Genomic DNA, 22,671 nt, shown 5'->3' on the forward strand with positions numbered 1-22,671 from the left:
GTAGGGCGACTTCCGGCCCCGCCCTCTCGTACGAGGTTGCGCCCTGGCGCAACCGCCGCCAGCCTGCGCATGCGCCCAGGCAGACTCGCGTCGGGCTAGTTGTGATCAGCGCGTGGCCTGGGGCTGCTAAGCGGGTGCGCCTGGCAGTGTTGGCTGTTAGTAACTTCTGCGAGTTCTTCCAGTTGCAATGCTTTCAGAGTTGACAGCCAGGAAAACAGTAAGAAGGTTGGAGGCAGAATTCCAAAGAGGGATAAGGCATATGTGGCAAAGATCGCTGCACATGTACCACTATCAGGAGAGAGCACGGATTTTGGAGTCTGATTACTTGGGCTGAGTTACACTCATTAACTGTGTGACCCTGTGCTGGGCACGTAAGGGCTCTAAGCCTTAAAATTTGCGTCTGCAACGTGAATGTGAAGATAAAACCTTTGGGATGTGATGATTTGCATAAGGTCACGTGAGAACGCTGGGTTCAACCTTCAATTTAACACATTTAGTGAGCCCCTGCTAGTGGCAGGCTCACACTTCATTAAGTCCTTAGCTGACATCCTTGCCCATTCCCCCACTCTCCCTGCCAGCCCCCCCGCCAAAGGTGAACTAGGTTTACTACATTTACTTACTTTTTTTTTTGTCTTTTTAGGGCCACACCTGTGGCATATGAAAGTTCCCAGGCTAGGGGTCGAAGTACTTCATTACTTTCATTTATTTTTTCTTGGCTGCACCTGCCACATTTGGAAGTTCCTGGCAACACAGGATCCAAACCAACCGGTCAATGGGAATTCCTTTTTTTTTTTTTTGCTTTTTTTTGGGGGGCGGGGCGCATGTGGAGGTTCCCAGGCTAGAGGTTCAGTTGGAGCTACAGCTGCCGGCCTAGCTATAGCCACAGCAACGCAGGATTGGATCTGCGTCTACGACCTTCACCACAGCCCATGGCATTGCCAGATCCATAACCCACTGAGAGAGGCCAGGGATAGAATCTGCAACTTTATGGTTCCTAGTGGGGTTCACTTCCACTGTGCCACGACGGAAATTCTGGGAACTCCTTTTTTTTTAAATTTTTTTGAAAAAATAAGTTGGATGTCATCGAAATGAAAATCCTTTATTCTTCTAAAAGGCACTGCTAAGAAAATCAAAAGGGAGTTCTTGTCATGGCTCAGTGGTTAATGAATTCGACTAGAAAAGACAAAAAAGAAAGAAAATCAAGACTGGCCACAGGCTGGGATAAAATATCTGCAAAACATCTACCTGTCAAAGAACTTGTATCCACACTACATGAAGAGCTTTTATAACTCCGTAATAAGACAGATAAATACAAAATGACCAAAAGATTTTAATAGTTATTTCATCAAAGAAGATAAAGGAAAGTCAATTAGCACATGAAAAGATGTTCAATGTCATTAGTCATTAGGAAAACACAAATTAGGGACCACAGTGAGGAATTCCCGTCGTGGCTCAGCGACAATGAATCTGACTAGTATCCATGAGGACTTGGGTTCGATCCCTGGTCTTGCTCAGTGGGTCAAGGATCTGGCATTGCCGGGATCTGTGGTGTAGATCGCAGATGTGGCTCAGATCTGGTGTTGCTATGGCTCTGGTATAGGCTGGCTGCTACAGCTGTGATATGACCCCTAGCCTGGGAACTTGCATATGCAGGAGGTGCAGTGCTGGAAAAAAAAAAAAAAAAGACCACAGTGAGATGCTACTACACACATACTGAAATGGTTAAAGTGGAAAAGACTGGCCCTACCAGGTGCTGGTGAGGATCTTAAGCAATTGAAACTCTCGTTTACTGCTGATGAGAATATAAAGGGATATAACCACTTTGGGAAACAGTTTGGTAGCTTCTTAAAAAGTTAAACACATGTAACTTATAACCCAGCCATTCTTTTTTTTTTTTTTTTGTCTTTTGTCTTTTTGTTGTTGTTGTTGCTATTTCTTGGGCCGCTCCCGCGGCATATGGAGGTTCCCAGGCTAGGGGTTGAATCGGAGCTGTAGCCACCCGCCTACGCCAGAGCCACAGCAACGTGGGATCCGAGCCGCGTCTGCAACCTACACCACAGCTTACGGCAACGCCGGATTGTTAACCCACTGAGCAAGGGGCAGGGACCGAACCCGCAACCTCATGGTTCCTAGTAGGATTCGTTAACCACTGCGCCATGACGGGAACTCCCCAGCCATTCTTCTCCTAGGAATTTATTCAAGAGACATCAAAGCTATATGGGAACATTCATAGCAGCTTTATTTGTAATAGCCGCAAACTGGAAACATACACATCAACTGGTGAATGGATAAACAAACTATAGTTTATCCATGTAATGGAATACTATTCAGCTACAAAAAGGAAAAAAACTATTGGTACATGCATAACATGGATAAATTTCAAAGTAATTATGGTGAATGAAAGAATTCAGATAAAAAGACTATATGATTCCATTTATATAAAATTCTAGAAAATGCAAACAAACTATATTGTCCAAAAGCAAAATGATGCCTCCTGGGCATGTGGAGGTAGGGTAGGGAGGGAGAGATTATAAAGGAATATAAGGAGACTTTTGGGAGTGAAGGGTATGTGTATTTACCTTGATTGTGGTAACGCTTTCACAGTGTACACATGTTTTATAATGCATCAAATGGTACATGTTAAATATGTTCAGTTTATTATCCTTCAATTACATATTAATAAAGATGTTGTGGGGGGTTTTTTTTGGCCATATCTGTGGCATGTGGAAGTTCCTGGGTCAGGGATCAAATCAAAGCAAAAGCTATGGCAACACCAGATGCTTAAACCACTGTGCTGAGCCAGGAATCAAACCTGCACCACCATAGAAACAACACCAGATCTTAAACTGCACCACAGTGGGATTTCCAGCAAAGATATTTTCAAAAATCCAATAAAACAGCAACAATAATGTATTCTTTTTGGCAGTTTACAAAACACTTTGTGATCTTCACGGCACCTGAAGGACGGAGGAAGCCAGGCAGTATTTTTCCAGGTTTCTCAGGAAAATTGTCAAAAATGATGTACAAAGTTTGCTACAGTTTCTATTTTACATGGATGCCTATTTCTGGATGTAGGTATCTTTCTTTTTTGTTGTTGTTTCTTGTTTTTGTTTTTTTAGGGCCATTACCTCAGCATATAGAAGTTGCCAGGCTAGGGGTCAAATCAGTGCTGTAGCTGCTGGCCTACACCACAGCCATAGCCACAACCAAAGCCACAGCAACATGGGATCAAGCCGAGTCTGCAGCCTACACCACAGCTCATGGCAATGCTGGATCCCTGACCCATTGAGTGAGGCCAGGGATCGAACCCGTATCCTCATGGATACTAGTATGATTTGTTTCTGCTGCGCCACAACAGGGACTCCGAAGTGTATCTATCCATCCTTCCTTCCTTCCCTCCCTCCTTCCCTTTAGGGCCACACCTGTGGCACGTGGAGGTTCCCAGGCTAGGGGTCTGATTGGAGGTGCAGCTGCCGGCCTACGCCACAGCCACAGCAACACCAGATCTGAGCCACGTCTGCGACCTACACCACAGCTCATGGCAATGCCAGATCTTAACCCACTGAGCAAAGCCAGGGATTGAACCAGCAACCTCATGGTTCCTAGTCAGATTTGTTTCCACTGTGCCATGACGGGAACTCCCCAAGTGTATCTTTCTAACCAGAGGGATAATGCTTACGCCGTTTATTCCCCCTGATTGCAGTTGCCCCCACTAGCCCCTGAGATCCTGAATTGCTGTCCCTCGAGGCACAGAAAGGGAAGATATAGAGTGCTTCATAGGGGTTGTTTTCCTTAGGTGTGAAGATGTGATCCTTCTCCAAGACTGATGCTATTTGGGGAGATTCTTGGCAGGGATGGCACTCAATCCATGTAGGAGTGGAAGACTACGACCAAAAGGAGAGAGGAGCTGAGGAACTGCTATTTCAAAAAGATGCCTCTCAGGGACGGGACCAGAAAGTGACATCATCAGGGATCACTTCCTTCAGGCATGGGCAGCAAATTTAGCTGCCCCACTCCTGGCTATGACTGGAATGGGGGGGAGAAGGGTCTGGCCAAGTTTTTGTGCACAAGAATATCACACCATTATTGCAGTGTATGACCCCAGTGGTTGGCAGGCTCCCGGGGCTGCTGATTCTCTGTTCACTGGGCTGACCTTTTCACCTGAGCTGCTTAGCGCATGATTCTCCTCCCGGGAGCTAGACCGCTATTAGGGTCAGGGAGCAGCTCGGGAGACCTACAGGATTGGGGTGGACAGAGGAGAGCTTCAGAATGTCACAGCAGGAAATACATGTCTTGGTTTCTAGGTCTGTATGATTTCAAAAATTCTGCGCCACAAGTTCGTCAGCACCTATCAGATCGGGTGTCCCAGTTTTCGACGTGGAAAATATAGACTATGCACAGGTAATAGAGAAGGGGGAGGCAGCCATTCATTCATTCCAGGGTCTAAGGGTGGGACTGTAGGGGAGGGGCGAGGCGCTGATGACCAGCAGAGACGACCCCAGCCCCGTGCTAGACTCTCCCATTGAATACTCAGTTCTGCTCGGAGATGAGCAGGTGAGGGACACAAAACGGTGTGACAGGCGCCTTCCTAGCCCCACCTGCTCACGCAATCCCCCGCTCTATCCCATATTAGTAAATCTAATCTATTAGCCTCGTCCCACCAGCTCAACCCCGAGGGTCCACGTGCGTAAGCAGTCTGCCCTGGCTGCTTAAAAGGGGGACCTGAGCAACTGGGTTGGGTGTGGTGGCTTTCTGGCTGCCTGCGTGGAAGACGTCAGTTTCTCCCACGTGGAGACGGGAAGGAGACTCCAGGGCCCCAAAAAGCTGCGCTACAGCCTGCACCGCCAACACCGCAGCCCGCCACATCTCAGCGGCTGTCCGCCCAACGCCTAGAGTATCAGCGGCGGTCGGCCCAACCCTAGAAGATCAGACCACTGCCCCCAATCTCGTACGTTCTCCTCCCAGCATAGCCCAGCCCATCTCCCCACCCTAGGCCCCGCCCCCGACACCTCCCAAGCTGGGCAGGCTCTGGGCGGCCCCTTTCGAGTCTGGGACGCACCATCAGGACTGCAAGTCCCAGCAGCTCCTGGACCCCGGACCCGAGGGCGGGGCTATGCCGGGCAGCGAATTGGGAGGAAGCCTGGAGCTCAGGCTAGAGACCACGTGTGGCCAATCGCCGGGCGGCTCGCACGGTGTGCCGATGGGGGCGGGGAGAACCCGCCCAAGCCGGAACAAAAGCCGGATCCGGGTGGCTGCGGGAGGCTGGAGCGCTCCGGAAGGTAGGCGGCGAGTTGGGCCCTGTGCACCCAGCACCGCGCACGGCCTTTCGTAGAGAGGTGAGTGGCGGGCGGCCGCTTTCACGCGATGGCCCCCAACTGGCCCAGAAGCTTCCTGCCTCCCTCCCCCAACCCGGAACCTACTCCCCCGACGCCGGTTTGGGGCTCACGCGCCCTCCCTGCACCTGCTTGGAAGTTCTGGGTGTCTTAGTTTTAGGATCGCCTTCGCCTGGTTAGCGACCGGTGGCCAGATGTTGGCCCGTCGACCACCCCACTCCCCCACATTCCAGTTCCTGGGAGTTTGGACAGTGCTTGCCGCCGTCGTTGCCTGTCTTCCCTCCGCCGAATCGCATTTGTCCCTAACTGGCGCCTCTCACTGCCACCCCGGGGCCAGTTCTGAGCCTCCTCGGGTTTTATCCCGCCACCTCTTTCCCCGACCAGGGTCCCCCTACCGGTTACCGGGGACGGGAAGTACAGAGCGCGGTGGCCAGTCGCCCCATTCTGACCCCTCACAAGCCGGGGTCAGGCCCTTCCTCTTACTTCTATGGAGAGTCGACTGAGCACCGCGAGGGAATGGAGAGAGAGCGCGAGCTCGGGCGCGTAGCCGCCGCGGGCCACGCGGGTTTGGGCCGCCTCAGGCCTCGCCGCGAGGACCTAGCCTCGGATCGGCGGCCCAGGAAAGACCCGCCTCGCTCTGGAGGTGCCGTCGGGCCCAGACGCTAAGCGACAGATGGCCGGAGTGCCCGTCTTTCTCCCCAGCCTTGGCGTTGATGCCAGGCTTGACGGAGGCAAGGTCCTCCAGGGGCTGAAGGATGCTGCCGCCGCCCTCCTGTCGGGCTTGGCAGAGGGCCAACCCCAGCGCCTGCTGCCCTCTCCAACCTTGGCAGAAACCGTGAAGTACCAAGGAGTTTTGCCATTAGGTGATCCTTGGTAGTCTGCCTAGGAAGGGGATTTTCGGGAGGGTTGGGAGGGGAGCAGCACAGAGCGCAGTTTGGTCAGCCAGCCCGTTCCTCTCTCCTCCCTGTAACTTTGTCTTTCAGCCAGCTCAGATCATTGGGTTTCTGAAATTCTGAAATGTTGGGTGAGGGACAGCTGGTAGACCCAGCTGCCCCGAGGGGTATTTTCACTTCACGAGCTTCTTAAACAGCTTGGGGGGGTGGCGATGGGAATAGCCTGGGGCACTGAGGCGGATGGCTGGTGTCTCTGCCCTCTTTCTCTGCTCTCCTTGCTGCAGTAGGGACCCTCAGAGTTCTGCCCCTCCCCTTAACTCTAGGGATTGCCTGTCCCCCTTTCAAAAAGCCCTAATCCTACAGATACTAACCTTAGAAGAAGTGCTCTTTGTCCTTCCCACAGAGACCCTAAGTAGCATCCCCGTGGTTCCTCTTCTCTGGCTGTGTCCCAGGGGTACAATCCTGGGGAACAGGCTCCTTTCATTCAGCCTTCCCTGTGGGCTGCTTCTGCCCTCAGTGGCTGCTGTCTATGAACTCAATTCTGGGTCTCTTCCGTGTCTGCAGAAAAGACCCCATTCAGCTCAGAAGGTCTCGCCTTTGGATTGAGAAAGAGAGAGAGTATGTGTGTGCTGATTCCTTGACGTGATTTCCCTCAAATCTACCTGTTACTAGTTAATAGTTCCTGGGCTCCCAAAGTGGAGCCCTGGGGTCTTGGCTCTGCCCAGAAACCATCTCTGACTAGTTTGACAACCCATTCAGTTACTCACTTCCTGAGGAGGCAGCCCAAACCTTTGCAAGACTTTGCAGAGGTGGCTTGTGGAGAGTGGTATTTCCAGCCCAGATTAGTATACACTTTAAGACCCACTGTCACTCGAGCAAATGTTCTTTGTTGCTAGTGGTCTCTAAGCCATCAGATCATTGTCACAGGTCACCACCTGGAAATGATATGCACACGGTCAGGCATGTGCACAGTTTTCTGAGCTTTTTCTCTGGTGCTTCAGAGTCTGAGACCTCAGATGGCTTAAGAGCCACTGCCCTAGAGAGACCTCCCTGAGTGATTAAACTTGTGATTTATCACCACCCCTCCACTCCCTGGCTTTGTGTACCTTCCTCTTACCCTGTCCTGATGAGCACGCAGAGGCCAGATTCTTTCCCTGCTTTTTAGTCTCTTCTATAAACTCTCTGTTGGCCTTGAGAGGGCCTGCCCCATTGGAGCCAAAGTGCTCTAGTGGCAAATCTGTGTTTTGGTAAACTGGCAAAGTTTTTCTATCCTGCATCCTTCCCTGGTTGTCTTCTCTCCCATCCCCCATCCCGAGGACCAGATGGAGATGAGATCTTGGATCCGAGATTTGATCTAGGGCTCCAGAAAATTGTGATTTTTTTCTCCCCCCCCCCAAGTGCACAAGGTCACTAGTCTCATTCATGTCCTTTCCAAAGCTGGGTCTTTGGGGAGATGCCAGATTTGGGGGAGGTGTCTGTGGTTCTAAGAGTGTCTCTGCTGGAGAGGCTTTGATCACAAATTCCAGGAGGAAGGAATTTGTGATCAGCGCTTGGCTGATGTGTCTGAACTGCTGAGGGTGGTCAAGGGCTGCCCCCTTCTCTTTCTCTGCCTGGGCTGCCCTGGGCTGCACTCTCTTGGGAGGAGGGTAGGGGCATGTGTACCCATCTGATTTCAGGACCAGTTTTTCTGGTCTGAGTTAAGAAGGTTGGGAAATGGAGCTGGAGTGGGTGGGGGTGGAGGACTGTGGGGCAGTGGGGCTGGCTGAGGCATCTCCTTTGGAAACTCTTGTTGAGAAGGAGCCGGAAGCCATCCCAAGGGAAAGCCAGAAAGGGGAACCTCTCCGTTGAGCCCCTTCCCAGCTACCAGACTTCAGGCCAGCCACCAGACTGAATGCTCCCATTGTGCCCAGCGAAGACTAGCTGGGAGGCTGAGGAGCCAGCCACGCCGGGATTAGAACCTGAAGCCCAGACTGGCCAATCGGGAGGGAGGTGCCCCTGGAACGTTAGCTCTCCCTGAGCTGGGACCAGCCTTCCTGCAGTGCGGAAACCAGCCAGCCCCCTAGTTCTGCCCTCCTTCTGGACTCGACTTTCCTCCTCCCGCAAATTCAGCATCTTAGTTCTGGACCTTCCTTAGAGAGATAGGAGTGACTTTTCCCGATCCAGCTAAGCTCTTGGCATGAATGACTCGGTTTCCTTTCCCTCCCCTTCTCCCCGCCTTCTCTCCCCCCAAGTCACTCCTGGCCTTACCCGAGGGAGAATGGGTGTGGCTGGACAAAGTGATGGGGATGGTATCTGAAAAAATTATCATCACAGATCCTTCTGTGAGCTGCAGGGGGGACACGGCCTGGCCCTTGGAGAAATGGTCTTTTTTGTTTGGTTGGTTTTTTTTTTGGTCTTTTTTTTTGCCATTTTCTTGGGCCGCTCCCACGGCATATGGAGGTTCCCAGGCTAGGGGTCGAATTGGAGCTGCAGCTGCTGGCCTCCGCCAGAGCCACAGCAACTCGGGATCCAAGCCATGTCTGCAACCTACACCACAGCTCACGGCAACGCCGGATCCTCAACCCACCAAGCAAGGCCAGGGATCCAACCCGCAACCTCATGGTTCCTAGTCGGATTTGTTAACCACTGAGCCACGATGGGAACTCCAGACATGGTCTTTTTTTTTTCTAGGGCTGAGATATGGGGTTTTCTAGGGACCAGGTGTGAGAGAGTTTGGTTTCAAGTCTTGGGTCTCCTTCAAGTCCGCTTATTAATTAGACTTCTTGAGCAAGTTATCTTTTTTTTTTGGCAAGTTATCTTAACCCCTCTGAGCTTTCCTGCCTCATCTAAGAACTAAGGTTATGAATCTCCAGGTACCTCTCAGGGCTCACATTCATGGGATTGAGAATGGCTCCTGCCTCCTTCTCCAGCTCTGGCTCGGTTAGAAAGTGACCAGTATGGGTGGTCCCCAGAGAGGCCTCTATTTTGCTCTAAATTAGTAGCTAGATGACTCAGCAGGGCGGGTGGGATGCACTGAAGGTCATAGGTTTCCTTGCCCTGTGTCTGCCCTGAACTTGAGTGGGAATCTCATGTCCCGGGAGAAATGGGCTTGGACATGACTCTTCCTCTTTGTTCCTTGGGGGCTTGGTCCTGTGTGAGGCTACGGAGACTTGCCCGCTCAGCCCTCGGGCTGGTGATGTGTGTGAGTGTGTGAAATGGGTGAGTGTGGGCGTGGGGGAGACCAAACCTGGAAGGGGGGTGAGGCCAGCGTTTTGGCACAAGGCGGCTGGTTCCCCACAGGAACCAAAGGGTGTGTTTCAGTGGCCCTATGCCCACCTCGGGTGGGACCAGCACTCAGGGTTGGGTCACACCCCTGCTATTCCTGGTCTCCCCATCCAGCCTCCTCTGCTCCAGGATGAATGTGGCAGTGGGTGAGCTAGTTTGGCTACAGGGAGTAGAGCTGAGCTTGAGGCCAAGGGTCACTGGGGAGACACTAGCTTTGTTTTTCTCCACCATCGTTCCTCCCCTATCATTTCCCAATCCTCTTCCTCTGCTGTCAGAAGTGTGTTTGAGGAGTTCCCACTGTGGCTTGGTGGTAACGACCCTGACTAGTATCCATGAGGATTCGGGTTCGATCCCTGGCCTCGATCCGTGGGTTAAGGATCGGGTGTTGCTGTGAGCTGTGGTGTAGGTCGAAGACGTGGCTCAGATCTGGCATGGCTGTGGCTGTGGTGTAGGCCAGCAGCTGCAGCTCTGATGCAACCCCTAGCCTGGAAACCTCCATATACTGCAGGTGTGGCAATAGAAAAAAAGAAAAGGTTTGTTTGAGATCTCCCTTCCATCCTTTTGGCTGAGGCAGCCCTCTTCACCCTCTGGAGAAGCACTGAGATCTGGTTTTACTGTCCGGGGGCAGCTGGGCGTGGCTGTCCTGCCGGAGAAGCTAACGCCTCCATCTCCGGGCCCCTTCTGACCAGCCCCTCTCACCCCAGCAGGTAGAGCAGGGCCGTCTGCAGCCATGTCGGCCAAGGCGATTTCGGAGCAGACGGGCAAAGAACTCCTGTACAAGTACATCTGCACCACCTCGGCCATCCAGAACCGGTTCAAGTATGCCCGGGTCACCCCTGACACGGACTGGGCCCGCCTGCTGCAGGACCACCCTTGGCTGCTCAGTGAGGTGAGCCCCTAGCCTCTCCCCCGCCCCCCACCCCTCGCCCCTCCTCCAGGCCTGGAGTCTGAGGAAGGGGCAGTAGCGGATTTGCTGGCCGTGTCCACATGGGGCACGTGATGGCAGACAGTCTGCACTGTTACGGGGAGGGGGAAGGCGCGTGGAGCAGGTTTTACGTTTGAGCCCTACGTGCTGGGGTCCCCTGGCCCCTCAGTCCTGTTCAGAGTCTGGACTTGGAATTGGACAAACTGGAGTCCAGATGGCAGGTGTCTGCATATCACCCATGTGGCCTGGGACGAAGCCATCTCACCTCTCTGAGCTTTAGATTCCCCATCTGTCCAGTGGGCATAGCACTCACCCTGCGAACTGTTAAGGAGTAGCAATCATGTACTTAGTATGCTGCCTGGCGCTTGCCAGATGATCAGTAAAAGGTAGGCACAGGAGTTCCTGCTGTGGCACTGTGAATTCAGGATCTGGCATTATCTCTGTGGCGCTGGTTCAGTCCCTGGTCCGGGAACTTCTGTATGCCGTGTGTGTGGCCAAAAAACAAAAACAAGAAGTAGGCCTATGCCTCCCCGCCCCCCCCCAAAGTGGAACCCGTCAGGAATATGTCAGGGCCACCAAGAAGTGGGAGGTTGTACTTTGTGTAGAACAGCTGATGGGATCCACCCTGAAGTAGAGGCTCCTCTCTTCGGATCCTTGCAGGACCATTGTTGGGATGGCGTCTGGAAGCTTCGGCTTCTTTGGCGGGTCCCAGAGAGCAGGACTGGGACCAGTCGGGAGGAAGGGTTCAGGGATGCACATTTTCTCCTGCCTCACTGAGGCGGCCCAGACCGCAGAGGGAGCTGCCTCTGGAGGTGGTGAACTCTTTGGTACTGGAGGTGTGTGAGCAGTGGCCTGGGGCCGCTTGTTGGTCTTGTAGACAGGGTTCAAGTGCAGGGATGGGATCGACCAGATGTCTTCTTGCATCCTATGTCACCCCAAGGCTCCATCTCTCTGTTCTTTCTTTCTTTTCTTTTCTTTGGTTTCTTTTTAAAAATTTTTTGTCTCTATAGGGCTGCACCTGCAGCATGTGGAGGTTCCCAGGCTAGGGGTCCAATCAGAGCTGTAGCCACTGGCCTACGCCAGAGCCACAGCAGTGCGGGATCTGAGCCACATCTGCGACTTACACCACAGCTCACGGCAACACTGGATCTTTAATCCACTGAGCGAGGCCGGGGATTGAACCCACGTCCTCACGGATGCTAGTCGGGTTTGTTAACTGCTGAGCTGCAACGGGAACTCCTGTTCTTTTTGTTTGGAACACAGGGGCGAGCCCGTATTCGGGGGAGCTGAATGAAGCTAAGATACCGCATAGGGAGGATAGGCAATCACTTATTCTTTAGCAGGTGTTCAGTGAGGACCTACTCTGTGCCAGACTCCATCCCAGGCAAGGATGGTTCTAGATTCTTTTCTTTTTATCAAAGGAAAGATGTTAGGGAAGTTACCTAAGTGGTTAGGACTTGGTGCTTTTGCTGCTGTGGCCTGGGTTCGATCCTTGCTCTGGAAACTGAGATCCTACCTAAAGCCACTGCACACTGTGGCTAGAAAGTGAAAAAAGAAAGAAATACGTTGGCTGGGATAGGTGAGGGAAGCTTCTGGGATTTGACCTTGAAGGATGGGTGGAATTGGCTTTGGGGGTGGGCCGGATAGGAAGCCACCCAGGCTCTCCTGTGCTTTGGGTCCCGGAAGTGTCCACTTGTACTCCACCTTCTCTTTCCTTGCTCTAAATACAAACCCCTCTTGTTCCAGAGCCTGGTAGTCAAGCCAGACCAGCTGATCAAACGGCGTGGAAAGCTGGGCCTCGTCGGGGTCAACCTCACCCTGGATGGAGTCAAGTCCTGGCTGAAGCCACGGCTGGGACAGGAGGCCACAGTGAGTCTGGCTATAGGGTTGAGGTTGGATGTGCTGTGATGATAGAAGCGTCCAGATCGGCAGCCCTACGGATCGTTCCCACAACCTGTCAGGTGGCAGCCTGGGGGAGGCAGGAGTCCTGCGGAGCTGACTCAAGCGGCCGGGCCGGCCTTCGTGCTCCTTTGCAGCGCTGCCTGTCCAGGAACAGCACGTAACCCCGGGGCAGTTCCAGAGTCGGGGCAAGTGGTCTGTTTCTTCCACAGCAGTCGTGGAGTTGGGACTCTGAGGCCTGTTCTGGGAACGTCAGTTTCCAGAATGGGTAGGGTAGCTTGTCATGACGTGCCTCCCTAAGGGATAGGTTAAAACCAACAAGCAGACCTGAAGAAGGAGGTGCAGAGTCATTTAGGTAGAAACGTTGTTAGGCCAGGCACGTAGGAGGTGGATAATACAGACGAGTAAATTCCCTTCTGGCCCTCTCCCAGCTCGTGGGTTAACTTCAGCTGCTTTGGTGAGAGTTACTGTGAAGGCGAAGCGACGCCGGGGAATGAAAGTGCGTTTCTTGTTCTCCAAGCGAGGCTTGGCTCAGGGCGGAGAGCTGTGCCATCCACACCTGGCTTTGTCCCATTTGGGGTGACCGTGGACCAGGGTTGAGTCGTTCTCTAACTTGGCCGCCACGGACTAGGCTGGGCGTGGGGGTGTAGATTCCTTTCTACATGGTGAGGTTCGTCCGTCACTTTGGCTCTTCATGCTGTGTTCCCGGGTTCTGGCTCTTGCGGGGAATGAGGGGTCCTTGAAGTTCTACATGGGCGGGGAGGTGGGGATAGAGGGATCTTGACCTTGGTGCTCCCAGGCCTCTGCAGGGAGAGGACAGCGGCATGGGGGGGCAGGCGGCAGGCCTGAGCAGTGTCCCCACGGAGCGCCTCATGCTTCTGACTCCTCCGGGGCTAGCTGTAGGGAGGGGGCCGTCGGGGACATCTGGACCGCCAGCAGCGTTGGCCCTGGCAGGAGCGCCTCATTACCTCTGATGGATCACTGTCTGGTCCCTGACTCAGCGGTGACGCACTCACGGGCAGGCGGGTGGGGGCTTTGGACGTGCTGGGAGGGGTGAGGGCTGTCTCACCTCGGCTGCCGCCAGGGACCCACTCAAACTGATTAGCTCTGCAGGCCGCTTGTCCTCAGCCGGGGACGTCTGTGCGGGAGCGTTTTCCCGGTCCGGCTCCCCTCTCTCCCCTCTCCCCACCCCGGCCCTCCCCTCCCCTGGACTCATGTTCTCAGGCCGGGTCTCCCCGCCTGAGCTTGGGGACAGACAGACAGCCTAGCTTTGTCTGAGTGCTTTCCTCTGTGGGGCCGCAGAGAGGGCCATGACTCCTGGTGCTCTGGGGGTGGGGCGGTGTTGCAGCTCGTTTGTCACCCTCCAGAGGAGGCAGGAAAGAATGTGCAAGGTCAGTGCCTGTCCAAGTGTGGCAGGCACAGGGGCAGTGGATGGAAGAGGGGATCTCGTGAAGACTTCTGTGGCGTAGGGGTCGGTGACCCCATCACCCTGGCTTCTGGAAAAAAATCTTTGTGGCCGGTTTCATGGCAGTAGTGCTTTGGGCCCTGCCCCTGAAGGGAGGGCGACGTGGAGGGAGCAGAGGGCCATGCCGCCTCCTGTCCTGGGAGCAAGACGTGCTGTCTGTCTAAGTTTTATTTCTGTCCATCTCCATAGGTTGGCAAGGCCAGAGGCTTCCTCAAGAACTTTCTGATTGAACCCTTCGTCCCTCACAGTCAGGTACGTGTGAAGTGGCTCCAAGTAAAGTCTTCTCCCGTTGGGAGCTTTGTGCCTGTTGACTCTAAAGTGAAAAGGAGTTCCCATTGTGGCTCAGCAGGTTAAGAACCCAGCTAGTGTCCGTGAGAATGCAGGTTCGATCCCTGGCCTATGGGTTAAGGATCCAGCATTGCTGCCACCTGCAGTGTAGGTTGCAGATGTGGCTCAGATCTGGCATCACCGTGGCTGTGGTGTAGGGCCGGCAGCTGCAGCTCTGATTTCAACCCCTGGCCCGGGAACTGGTATGGCAATTAAAAGAAATAATAAGTAAAATAAAATGAAACGATGAGGAGTTCCCATTGTGATGCCGCGGAAATGAACCCAGCTGGTATCCATGAGGATTCAGGTTCCATCCCTAGCCTCGCTCACTGAGTTAAGGGTCCAGCATTGCCATAAGCTGTGGTATAGGTCGCAGATGCAGCTTGGATCCCGTGTTGCTGTGGCTGTGGCGTAGGCCGGCAGCCGTAGCTCCGATTCACCCCCTAGCCTGGGAACTGTGGTTCAGCCCTAAAAAGCAAAAATAAGTAAATGATGAAAGGCGAAATCAAGCCACTGGAGAAAAGTCGAAGGCACCAGAGTCTCTGAGGCTGCCCTTGAGATTCTGAGGGTGCTGCAGAGCAGGGAGTCCAGAGAGGAAGGAAAGGGCTCAGTTTGCAGCAGGAAGGAATCAAGGCTGGTGACAGGACTTTCCTGGGCTGGGATGAGAGGGACTTGAAGACCAGGCTCCCTTCCCCAGGCAGGTCACATTGGCTCAGTCTGGACTGTCACCTGGCAGGGCAGCGGCCTCATCTCCTCTTGTCCCCAAGGGGAAGATGGTGACATTGTCTCTCCTGGTGAGAGGCGTCTACTGGGTTTTAGAAGTGGTACAGCCGGAGTGAGGCCCCTCACCCCCGCGACGCCCTCTTCCTCCCAAGGAGGAGGAGTTCTATGTCTGCATCTACGCTGCCCGAGACGGGGACCACGTGCTGTTCCACCATGAGGGTGGGGTGGACGTGGGTGACGTGGACGCCAAAGCCCAGAGACTGCTCGTCGGCGTGGACGAGAAGCTGAATCCTGAGGCCATCAAGAAACACCTGTTGGTCCATGCCCCCGAAGACAAGAAAGAGTTGAGTGAGAAGGGCAGCAGGGAGGCGGCAGCGGGGGGGCCAGGGAAAGCAGAGCGTTCCCCCCCCTGTCTGGGCATCCACTCCCCCGTCCCTGTGTCTGGCTGGATGGTGGGGAGCAGGCGGCAGGAGGGGTGCCGGGGGCAGAGGGGAGGCTGGCTCAGACTGAAACGCACGTCGGCGTCCCTCACCTCTTTGCCCCATCTGTCTGGCACGTGTCTGCCTCCAGCTCTGGGAGTGACAGCTCCTTTCTGCCTCGGTGGCTGAAGAGTGACGTCCAGGGAGCGGGATTCGCAGAGGAAAGCGAGGGGTCAGCGGGGCGAGTGTGGGGGAGCGGAGCTGTTGGCCACAGTGAGAGGCTGTCGCTGAGCCTGCTCCCCGAAGCACTGATGGTCCCTCTCTCCCACCCCGTCTAGAATTCTGGCCAGCTTTATCTCCGGCCTCTTCAATTTCTATGAGGATCTGTACTTCACCTACCTCGAGATCAACCCTCTTGGTAATTATCTCTGCTGGGATGGGACAGGGCAAGGGTCACCTAACAGAGTCCCAACACCCACGGTAAAGTAACCCCGGCCTTGACGTTCCGAGGCTCAGACCCCCCCGCTTGCAGAGGACAGCACAGACAGGTGTGTATGGGCAGAGGGATCGCCAGGCTCCTGTTTCTGAGGGCTCAGGAGGCCACGATTATTCCTCTTTTTCACCAACTCCGGTTTCCTTTGGTCTTCATTTGTCTATGATGAGGACGTCCCAGTTGTGATCTGACTCTGCCCTGTGGCTCTTCCTGCCCTGAGCTGGGCTGCCAGTCAGACCCTCCCTTCCTCTTGGTGCCTCGGTGGCCCCCTCCCTCTGTTTGCCTCCAGGAGTTGGTCAATCATTGACCCCCAAGGCTGGGAAGACTTTGGCAAAGGCCCTGAGGCTGCGAAGGAGGCAGGTGGCAGGGGCTGGCTCTGGCCAGGGCTTCTCAGGGCAAAGTCCTGATTGAGATTCCGCCTGGGGCTGCAGCCCCGCTAATGGACCAGATGGCTCTGTGCTAACTTAATTAGCTAAATGGCCCTGGGGGAACAGGAACACACAGGCGAGGCAGCAGTAAATGAATCCTGCTGGCTGGGGGCCCAGTACACCCACGGTGGGTGTCTGACTGCCCCTTCCCACTTCTCGACAGACCCTAGGAGAGCCTGGTGTGCACACCCAGGGGTCTTTGAGTGTTATATCGTAAACGCTTTTTTTTTTATTTCTAATTGGCAGAGTTGTGGATGGATGAATGGTTAGACGTGGGAGGCATGGAGTGTAGCATTTTATAAAAATGCATAAAAGTTGCCATGACCCCCAAAACAGACTTTCCTGCCCTATTACCTACAGGTCGGGGAGTGGCGACTGGTCTGTAGCATCTGTATTTCCTTTAATGGGGGAAAAGCTGTGTCTCCATAAGGACCAAGCTGGTTTCTCACTGAGCTAGAGAGCCATTAGGCCTGGGTGGGCACCCATGGGAGTCGGGGGTGCGGGGGCAGTTGGAGGTTGATGGTCACCTCTGCTAGGGCCCGTGTCTGACTGCCGCTGCCTTTTTTTTTAAAGTAGTGACCAAAGACGGCGTCTACGTCCTGGACCTGGCCGCCAAGGTGGATGCCACTGCCGACTACATCTGCAAAGTGAAGTGGGGTGATATAGAGTTCCCGCCCCCCTTTGGTCGAGAGGCTTATCCAGAGGTAAGGCTGCCTTTCGGGAGGGGATGGAGAGTGGGGGGGGGCGGGGAGGGTGATTCATCTCAGACGAGCCCTTGCCCCCCCTCCCTTCCGCCCCCCATTGCGGGCTGTGTATTTGGCAGGAAAGGAAGGCCGAGAACCATTTAATTTTCTTAAAACCCCAAAGGAGGTGAGGGTGGGAGTCGGCCAAGCCTCTGAATCCCGGCCAGAAATCCTTTTAGTCTCCTGTCTCAATCAGCCTCCCTGGGCTCCTGACTTGATTTGCTGGCTCTCCGTAACTCGGAATGGCTCCCTCTAATCCTGTCGGGAAGGTCGTTGTCTCGGCCCCTTGCTGAGAATTTTAATTGCTCCTTCCCTCCCTGTCCTCTGCGAGGTCTTCCCAGCAGGATGAGGTCTGGATGACAGAACCCATGACCCAGGCCATGGGGGAGGCTGGGCCGGGAAGGAGGCATCATCGGGGCCTGGGGAGGGGGGAGGGGCACCTGCTGAGCCGGGGAGCCAGATGCTGGGGTGGGGCTGCGGGAGGAGCAGAGGGATGGAGACAGAGGGAGGCTGGAGGCTCGGGCACAGAGCCCAGGACCGGAAGTGCAGGAGAAAGGAGTCGAGCAATTGGGCTTGAGGCCGTGACAGGCCGTGGGTGGTTTTGGTGCTCGAAGACACCATCCCACGAGGCTCCAAACAACCCCTTCTCCCTGACCCTGTGGACGTATCTGGGGACCGCTTCATCCGACTCTGGGGGAAGGAGAGGGGCCCTGGGATCTGCAACTGGGTGAAGGGTGTGCCCTGGGGCCCACCTGTTGCATCTGCCCCCTCAGGAAGCCTACATCGCGGACCTGGACGCCAAGAGTGGGGCGAGCTTGAAGCTGACCTTGCTCAACCCCAAGGGGAGGATCTGGACCATGGTGGCCGGAGGTGGCGCCTCTGTCGTGTACAGGTGACTGAGGTGGCTGCCGAGGGGACGGTGGCCGGGCTCACTGAGGGTTCCCACGTCTGGTCTGGATCAAGTTGCTTCCTCAGGGTCTCCAGTTTCTGCCCTGCACGCCGAGCAGGAACTCGTGGGGCATCCCAGAGGCCCCCCCACTGCCCGCACAGTGTTCCCTCAACCTTCTTCTTTGCTTTCAAATGAAGTCGCTCATTTTCATTATTATAATTAGTGATCTGTGCTCCATGCAAATGCACAACAAATACAGAAAATGAACCAGAAGACAAACATTGTCTGGCTGTGTCGCCACCCTTGTCCCTGCCGGGTCACCACGGTGAACATGCTTCATGTCCTTCCTGGTGTTTTAGTGCCTGTATGAAAAGTCAGACTTTCACACTTTTATAGACATGTTGGGATCATATTCTGCACCCTTTGCAATAGTCAGTGGATTTTCCGCTTCAAGCCGGGCAGGCATCTGCTCATTTTTAGACGTATGGTCTGCCCACTTCCCTCCCTTGGTGGCTGGGCTCTTTCCTCTGGCTGAAGCCGTTCTTCTCCGAGCAGCCTGGCCAGAATTCCTGGAGTGCGCCGTTTTCCTTGTGTCAGGACCTGCTCCCTGTTCATTTTACGGCCCATCATCTGTCTAGGGCCCCACGATGCCCCGGGCTGGCAGGGTGCGCTCCTTGGCAGAGTCTAATGAAGCACAGTTACCCTTCAAGCTCGACTTGTGTGGGGCTTCAGGGTCTGGGGTCTGAGAGGTCAGTTCCTTAGACTGACTGACCTCAAGGCCTCAGGGAGGCATCTGTGTGGCCTCCCAGCACCAGCCTGCTGCTCACAGACCCCTGTGTCTCCCGGCAGTGATACCATCTGCGATCTGGGAGGTGTCAACGAGCTGGCGAACTATGGGGAGTACTCGGGTGCCCCCAGCGAGCAGCAGACCTATGACTATGCCAAGACCATCCTCTCTCTCATGACCCGCGAGAAGCACCCAGAGGGTGAGCCACACACGCTCCTTCCCCAGGACGGCCTGACATTCTGTGCTGGGAAGAGCTCTGGGTGGGCTGGGAGGCGCTGAGCTTGTCCTGGTTGTTTAACATCTGGACCTCAGTTTCCCTGACTCTGCAACAGGCAGTGACAGCATCCGTCAGACTAGGGGCTCCGAGGGGGCTAGGCAGTGATGGATAAGGAAAGCCCCGTGAGCAGGTGTAAGGGACGTGGCGGGTGTGGCAGCAACAGTGTGCTTTTGCTGACTGCTGCCAACACAATTCTTTTTTTTTTTTTTTTTTCTTGCCTTTTGAGGGCCACACCTGTTCAGCATATGGAGGTTCCTCGGCTAGGGGTCCAATCGGAGCTACAGCTGCAGGCCTACGCCACAGCCACAGCAATACAGGATCCAAGCCACATCTGTGACCTACAGCACAGCTCACGGCAACACCGGCTCCTTAACCCACTGAGCGAAGCCAGGGATCAAACCTGCATCCTCATGGATGCTAGTCAGATTTGTTTCCGCTGAGCCACGACAGGAGCTCCATCAACGCAGTTCTTCATGGCCCACTTGCACAGTTGCTACCTGGCTGTGTGATTTTTCTGCTTGCCTTTACCACCTGTCCAGTGTTTGGGAACCGTACGCACCAGTTTCCCTTCCCTTGAGCCAGATCGCGATTCCCAGCAGAAGGGTATCCAGAAACCAAGCTAGCTTGCTAAAAGGGGGCTAGAACGATGTAGAGATTCTGTGGGTTTGGATTAACCACCTGCTCGGTGGCATAAGTGATGGAGAGCCGAGCTGATAAGACTCAACAGCCTGTTCTCCCCGCCCCCCACACCCACCCCTCTGCTGCCCCTGCACTGGGATCTCCAAGTTGGGGGCCCCTGCCTCAGAGAAGAGCCTTCCTTCAGCTGGATTGTGGCATGATGCCCAAGTCTGCCTTTCTGACCCTTCTTTGACTTCTCTTGCTCCAAACGCAGGCAAGATCCTCATCATCGGAGGCAGCATCGCAAACTTCACCAACGTGGCCGCCACGTTCAAGGTAAGCAGCTGCAGGGGCTTGTGGGGTCGGGGGAAGGGAGGTGTCCCCAGGAGGGGTTGAGACAGAAGCAGGTTCCCATGAGTTACCCAGTCTGGGGAGGGGCTCTTAACCCTGGAGTACAGAGAACACTGGGATGGCTCTGAGGCTGTGTGTCTCTGGGCGAGCGGCTGACCCTCGCTGGGCCTTACTTCTCCCATCTGGAGTTTGGGGAGAAGGTGAATTTCTGCCTTGCCCCGGTTCAGGACCAGTTTGAGAGGAACTGGCTTGACTGACCCCATTCCCAACACTCCTTTGTAAGACTCTGGGTTCTTTGCATCTCCTCCTAGTCTCTTGTCTCCCTGTTATCTGCCTTTTCTCCAAAAGGTGGGAACGAGGAAGTATTTGATGCTCATGCAGCCAGAGGCCCCTCAGCCTGGGTCCCTCTGCCCAGGTCAGGAGCATGGGTATCATTTTAAAGGAAGTGTGACACTTGGCCAAGAAAGATGACAAGAGCTAACATGTCTCAAGACTTGTCCTCTTCGGAGTTCCCATCGTGGCGCAGCAGAAATGAATCCGACTAGGAGTCATGTGGTTTCGGGTTTGATTTCTGGCCTCGCTCAGTGGGTTCAGGATCCAATGTTGCTGTGGCTGTGGTGTAGGCCAGCAGCTACAGCTCCGATTCAACCCCTAGACTGGGAACCTCCATGTGCCATGGGTGCGGCCCTAAAAAAAAAGCAAAAAAAAGGAAAAAAAAGACTTGTTCCCTTCGAGGTGGCCGCCTAAGGAGGTCCCTTATTACCCCATACTGGCAGGTGCTCACTGAAGCTGTTCAGAAGAATGGGTCCCATATAGTTCCATGGAAGCTGTGAGAATAATGCATAAATTTAAAAAAAAAAAAGAAAGAAAGAAATTTGAGCTCCCGAGAAGTAGGGGGCCAGGCCTCACCAGTCCTGCCTATAACAGGTCCCTTGATGGACCTGATTCAGCAGACAGAGCTGACACAGCTTTGCATTGACTGTGATAAAGCCTGTAAACGCAGCCCTGTCATAAAGGCAGCACCGTTGATCAGGGCGGTTAAGTCAGGAGTGGGAACTGTGTTGTGGAGCTTCTGGTGAAATGCCGTGAGTGACAGAAATTAGCCTCAGTAAACTAGCCCTTTGGAAAGACAAACCTGGTCCACACCTGTTCATGCTCCCACGTTTCCAAAGCTGATACCCCTAGAAACGGCTGTTCCGCTGCAAAAGCTCCTCCAGGCTTTTGCAGGACTTTGACATTTAAGTAGACTGTGTCCTAACAACCCCGACAGCTCTTGCCTGGCCCCCTGCAAATTGCAGTAAGAGGACAAGAAAGATGGAGTTCCCTTTGTGGCTCAGTGGCTAATGAATCCAACTAGGAACCATAAGGTTGTGGGTTCAATCCCTGGCCTCGCTCAGTGGGTTGAGGATCTGGCGTTGCCATGAGCTGTGGTGTAGGTCATAGATGCAGCTCGGGTCCCACGTTGCTGTGGCTGTGGGGTAACTGCAGCTCCGATTGGACCCCTAGCCTGGGGACCTCCATGTGCTGCGGGTGCAGCCCTAGAAAAGACCAAAAAAAAAAAAGAAAGAAAGAATGGGACTACAGGGAGACCAGCAAAGCCCTGTTGAGCTTGGAGGCCCCGCGCCCTGGCTGCCCCACCTTCTCACCTCGGCAGCATTGCAAGTCCTCTCGGTTACTTGCGTGTGGTCTGGTCCACGCGTGTAAAAGTCTCGCGTGCCAGGGCCTGCCGTGCTTCATGAGAAGCAGCCCTTGTTTTCTGGGACGTTTGTTTACCATGGTTCTACATGCTTGATTTTTGGCTGCCTTATCTCTAGTCACATGTCTTGTCATCCCTTCATGCTTCCAGGGCATCGTGAGAGCGATTCGAGATTACCAGGGCCCCCTGAAGGAGCACGAGGTCACCATCTTTGTCCGAAGAGGCGGCCCCAACTATCAGGAGGGCTTACGGGTGATGGGAGAAGTTGGTAAGATGGGGGAGCCTTTTCTGTCCTTCCCTCCCGCCCCCAGGGCCGGTGCCTCCTGGGGATTCCTAGAAAGCGTTGGCCTTCCAAGGCCTCTGCGCTCTCACCCCTGTGTCTGGAGGTTCCGCTCTGTGCCCTCCTCCGACACAGGGCACCTGACCTAAGCCTAAATTCAGGATGGGCAGGAAAACATTTGCATCCAACTATTTGTTTTGCAAATATTTATGAATCACCTGCTCTGTGCCAGGTGCCGGGCTAAGCACTGAGGTCACAGCCACACATGACAGGACGGGCAGCAAGGACAGTGACAGCGAGGACAGTGACTGGGGTCAGGCGGTGCCAAGGGCCCCTGAGGAAGACAAGCAGGGGGAATGGTAGCGCTCTGGGAGGGGGCTGGGCAGTTTTAAATGACTCCTCGACCAAAACGGGGGCATTTGGGAGTTCCCATTGTGGCTTAGCGGTTTGAGAACCCAACTGGTATCCATGAGGATGTGAGTTCCATCCCTGGCCTCGGTCAGTGGGTTAAGGATCCAGCACTGCCACAAGCTGTGGTATAGGTTACAGAGGTAGCTTGGATCCCACATTGCTGTGGCTGTGGTGGATGCCAGCAGCTGCAGCTCCGATTCGACCCCTAGCCTGGGAACCTCCATGTGTTAACAATGGGGCCCTTAAAAAAAAGAAACAAAACCAAGGGGGGGGGGGGCATTTGAGCCCTGGAGACTCATTTGAAGACCTGGAGGAGAAGAGGGAGCTGTCGGCAGTGACTGTCTGCAGAGGAAAGGGCCAGTTCCAAGGCCCTCAGGTGGGACCGGCTGGGGAGCCAGGGGAGCCAAGGCAGGGGATGGAGGCCATGGGGTACAGGTCCTGTGAAAGCTG

General features: G+C 54.5%; 1 protein-coding gene across 6 annotated transcripts in view; it reads left to right on the forward strand.

Moving 5' to 3' along the window:
• Nucleotides 1-5,258: 5,258 nt before the first annotated feature.
• ACLY (ATP citrate lyase) overlaps nucleotides 5,259-22,671 on the forward strand; it is a 44,542-nt gene continuing 27,129 nt past the window's right edge. For 3 of the 6 annotated variants that reach the window (XR_014820161.1, XR_014820160.1, XM_021066027.2), the window contains exons 1-11: nucleotides 5,259-5,336; nucleotides 10,195-10,379; nucleotides 12,162-12,284; nucleotides 13,969-14,031; nucleotides 14,982-15,172; nucleotides 15,587-15,666; nucleotides 16,743-16,873; nucleotides 17,686-17,804; nucleotides 18,651-18,787; nucleotides 19,758-19,819; nucleotides 21,681-21,798. Coding sequence is in view for 4 of the 6 variants with exons in the window: in XM_021066027.2 (XP_020921686.1) it covers nucleotides 10,221-10,379; nucleotides 12,162-12,284; nucleotides 13,969-14,031; nucleotides 14,982-15,172; nucleotides 15,587-15,666; nucleotides 16,743-16,873; nucleotides 17,686-17,804; nucleotides 18,651-18,787; nucleotides 19,758-19,819; nucleotides 21,681-21,798 (1,183 nt within the window). In the remaining 2 variants the exon portion in view is untranslated. 6 annotated transcript variants of the gene reach the window in all.

The sequence above is a fragment of the Sus scrofa genome, chromosome 12, assembly GCF_054392235.1.
Source record: "Sus scrofa isolate SSC_HxYL_T2T_F1_AM1 chromosome 12, Sscrofa_HxYL_maternal_Yorkshire_Landrace_v2.0, whole genome shotgun sequence".
In the NCBI taxonomy this organism is placed as follows: Eukaryota; Metazoa; Chordata; class Mammalia; order Artiodactyla; family Suidae; genus Sus; species Sus scrofa.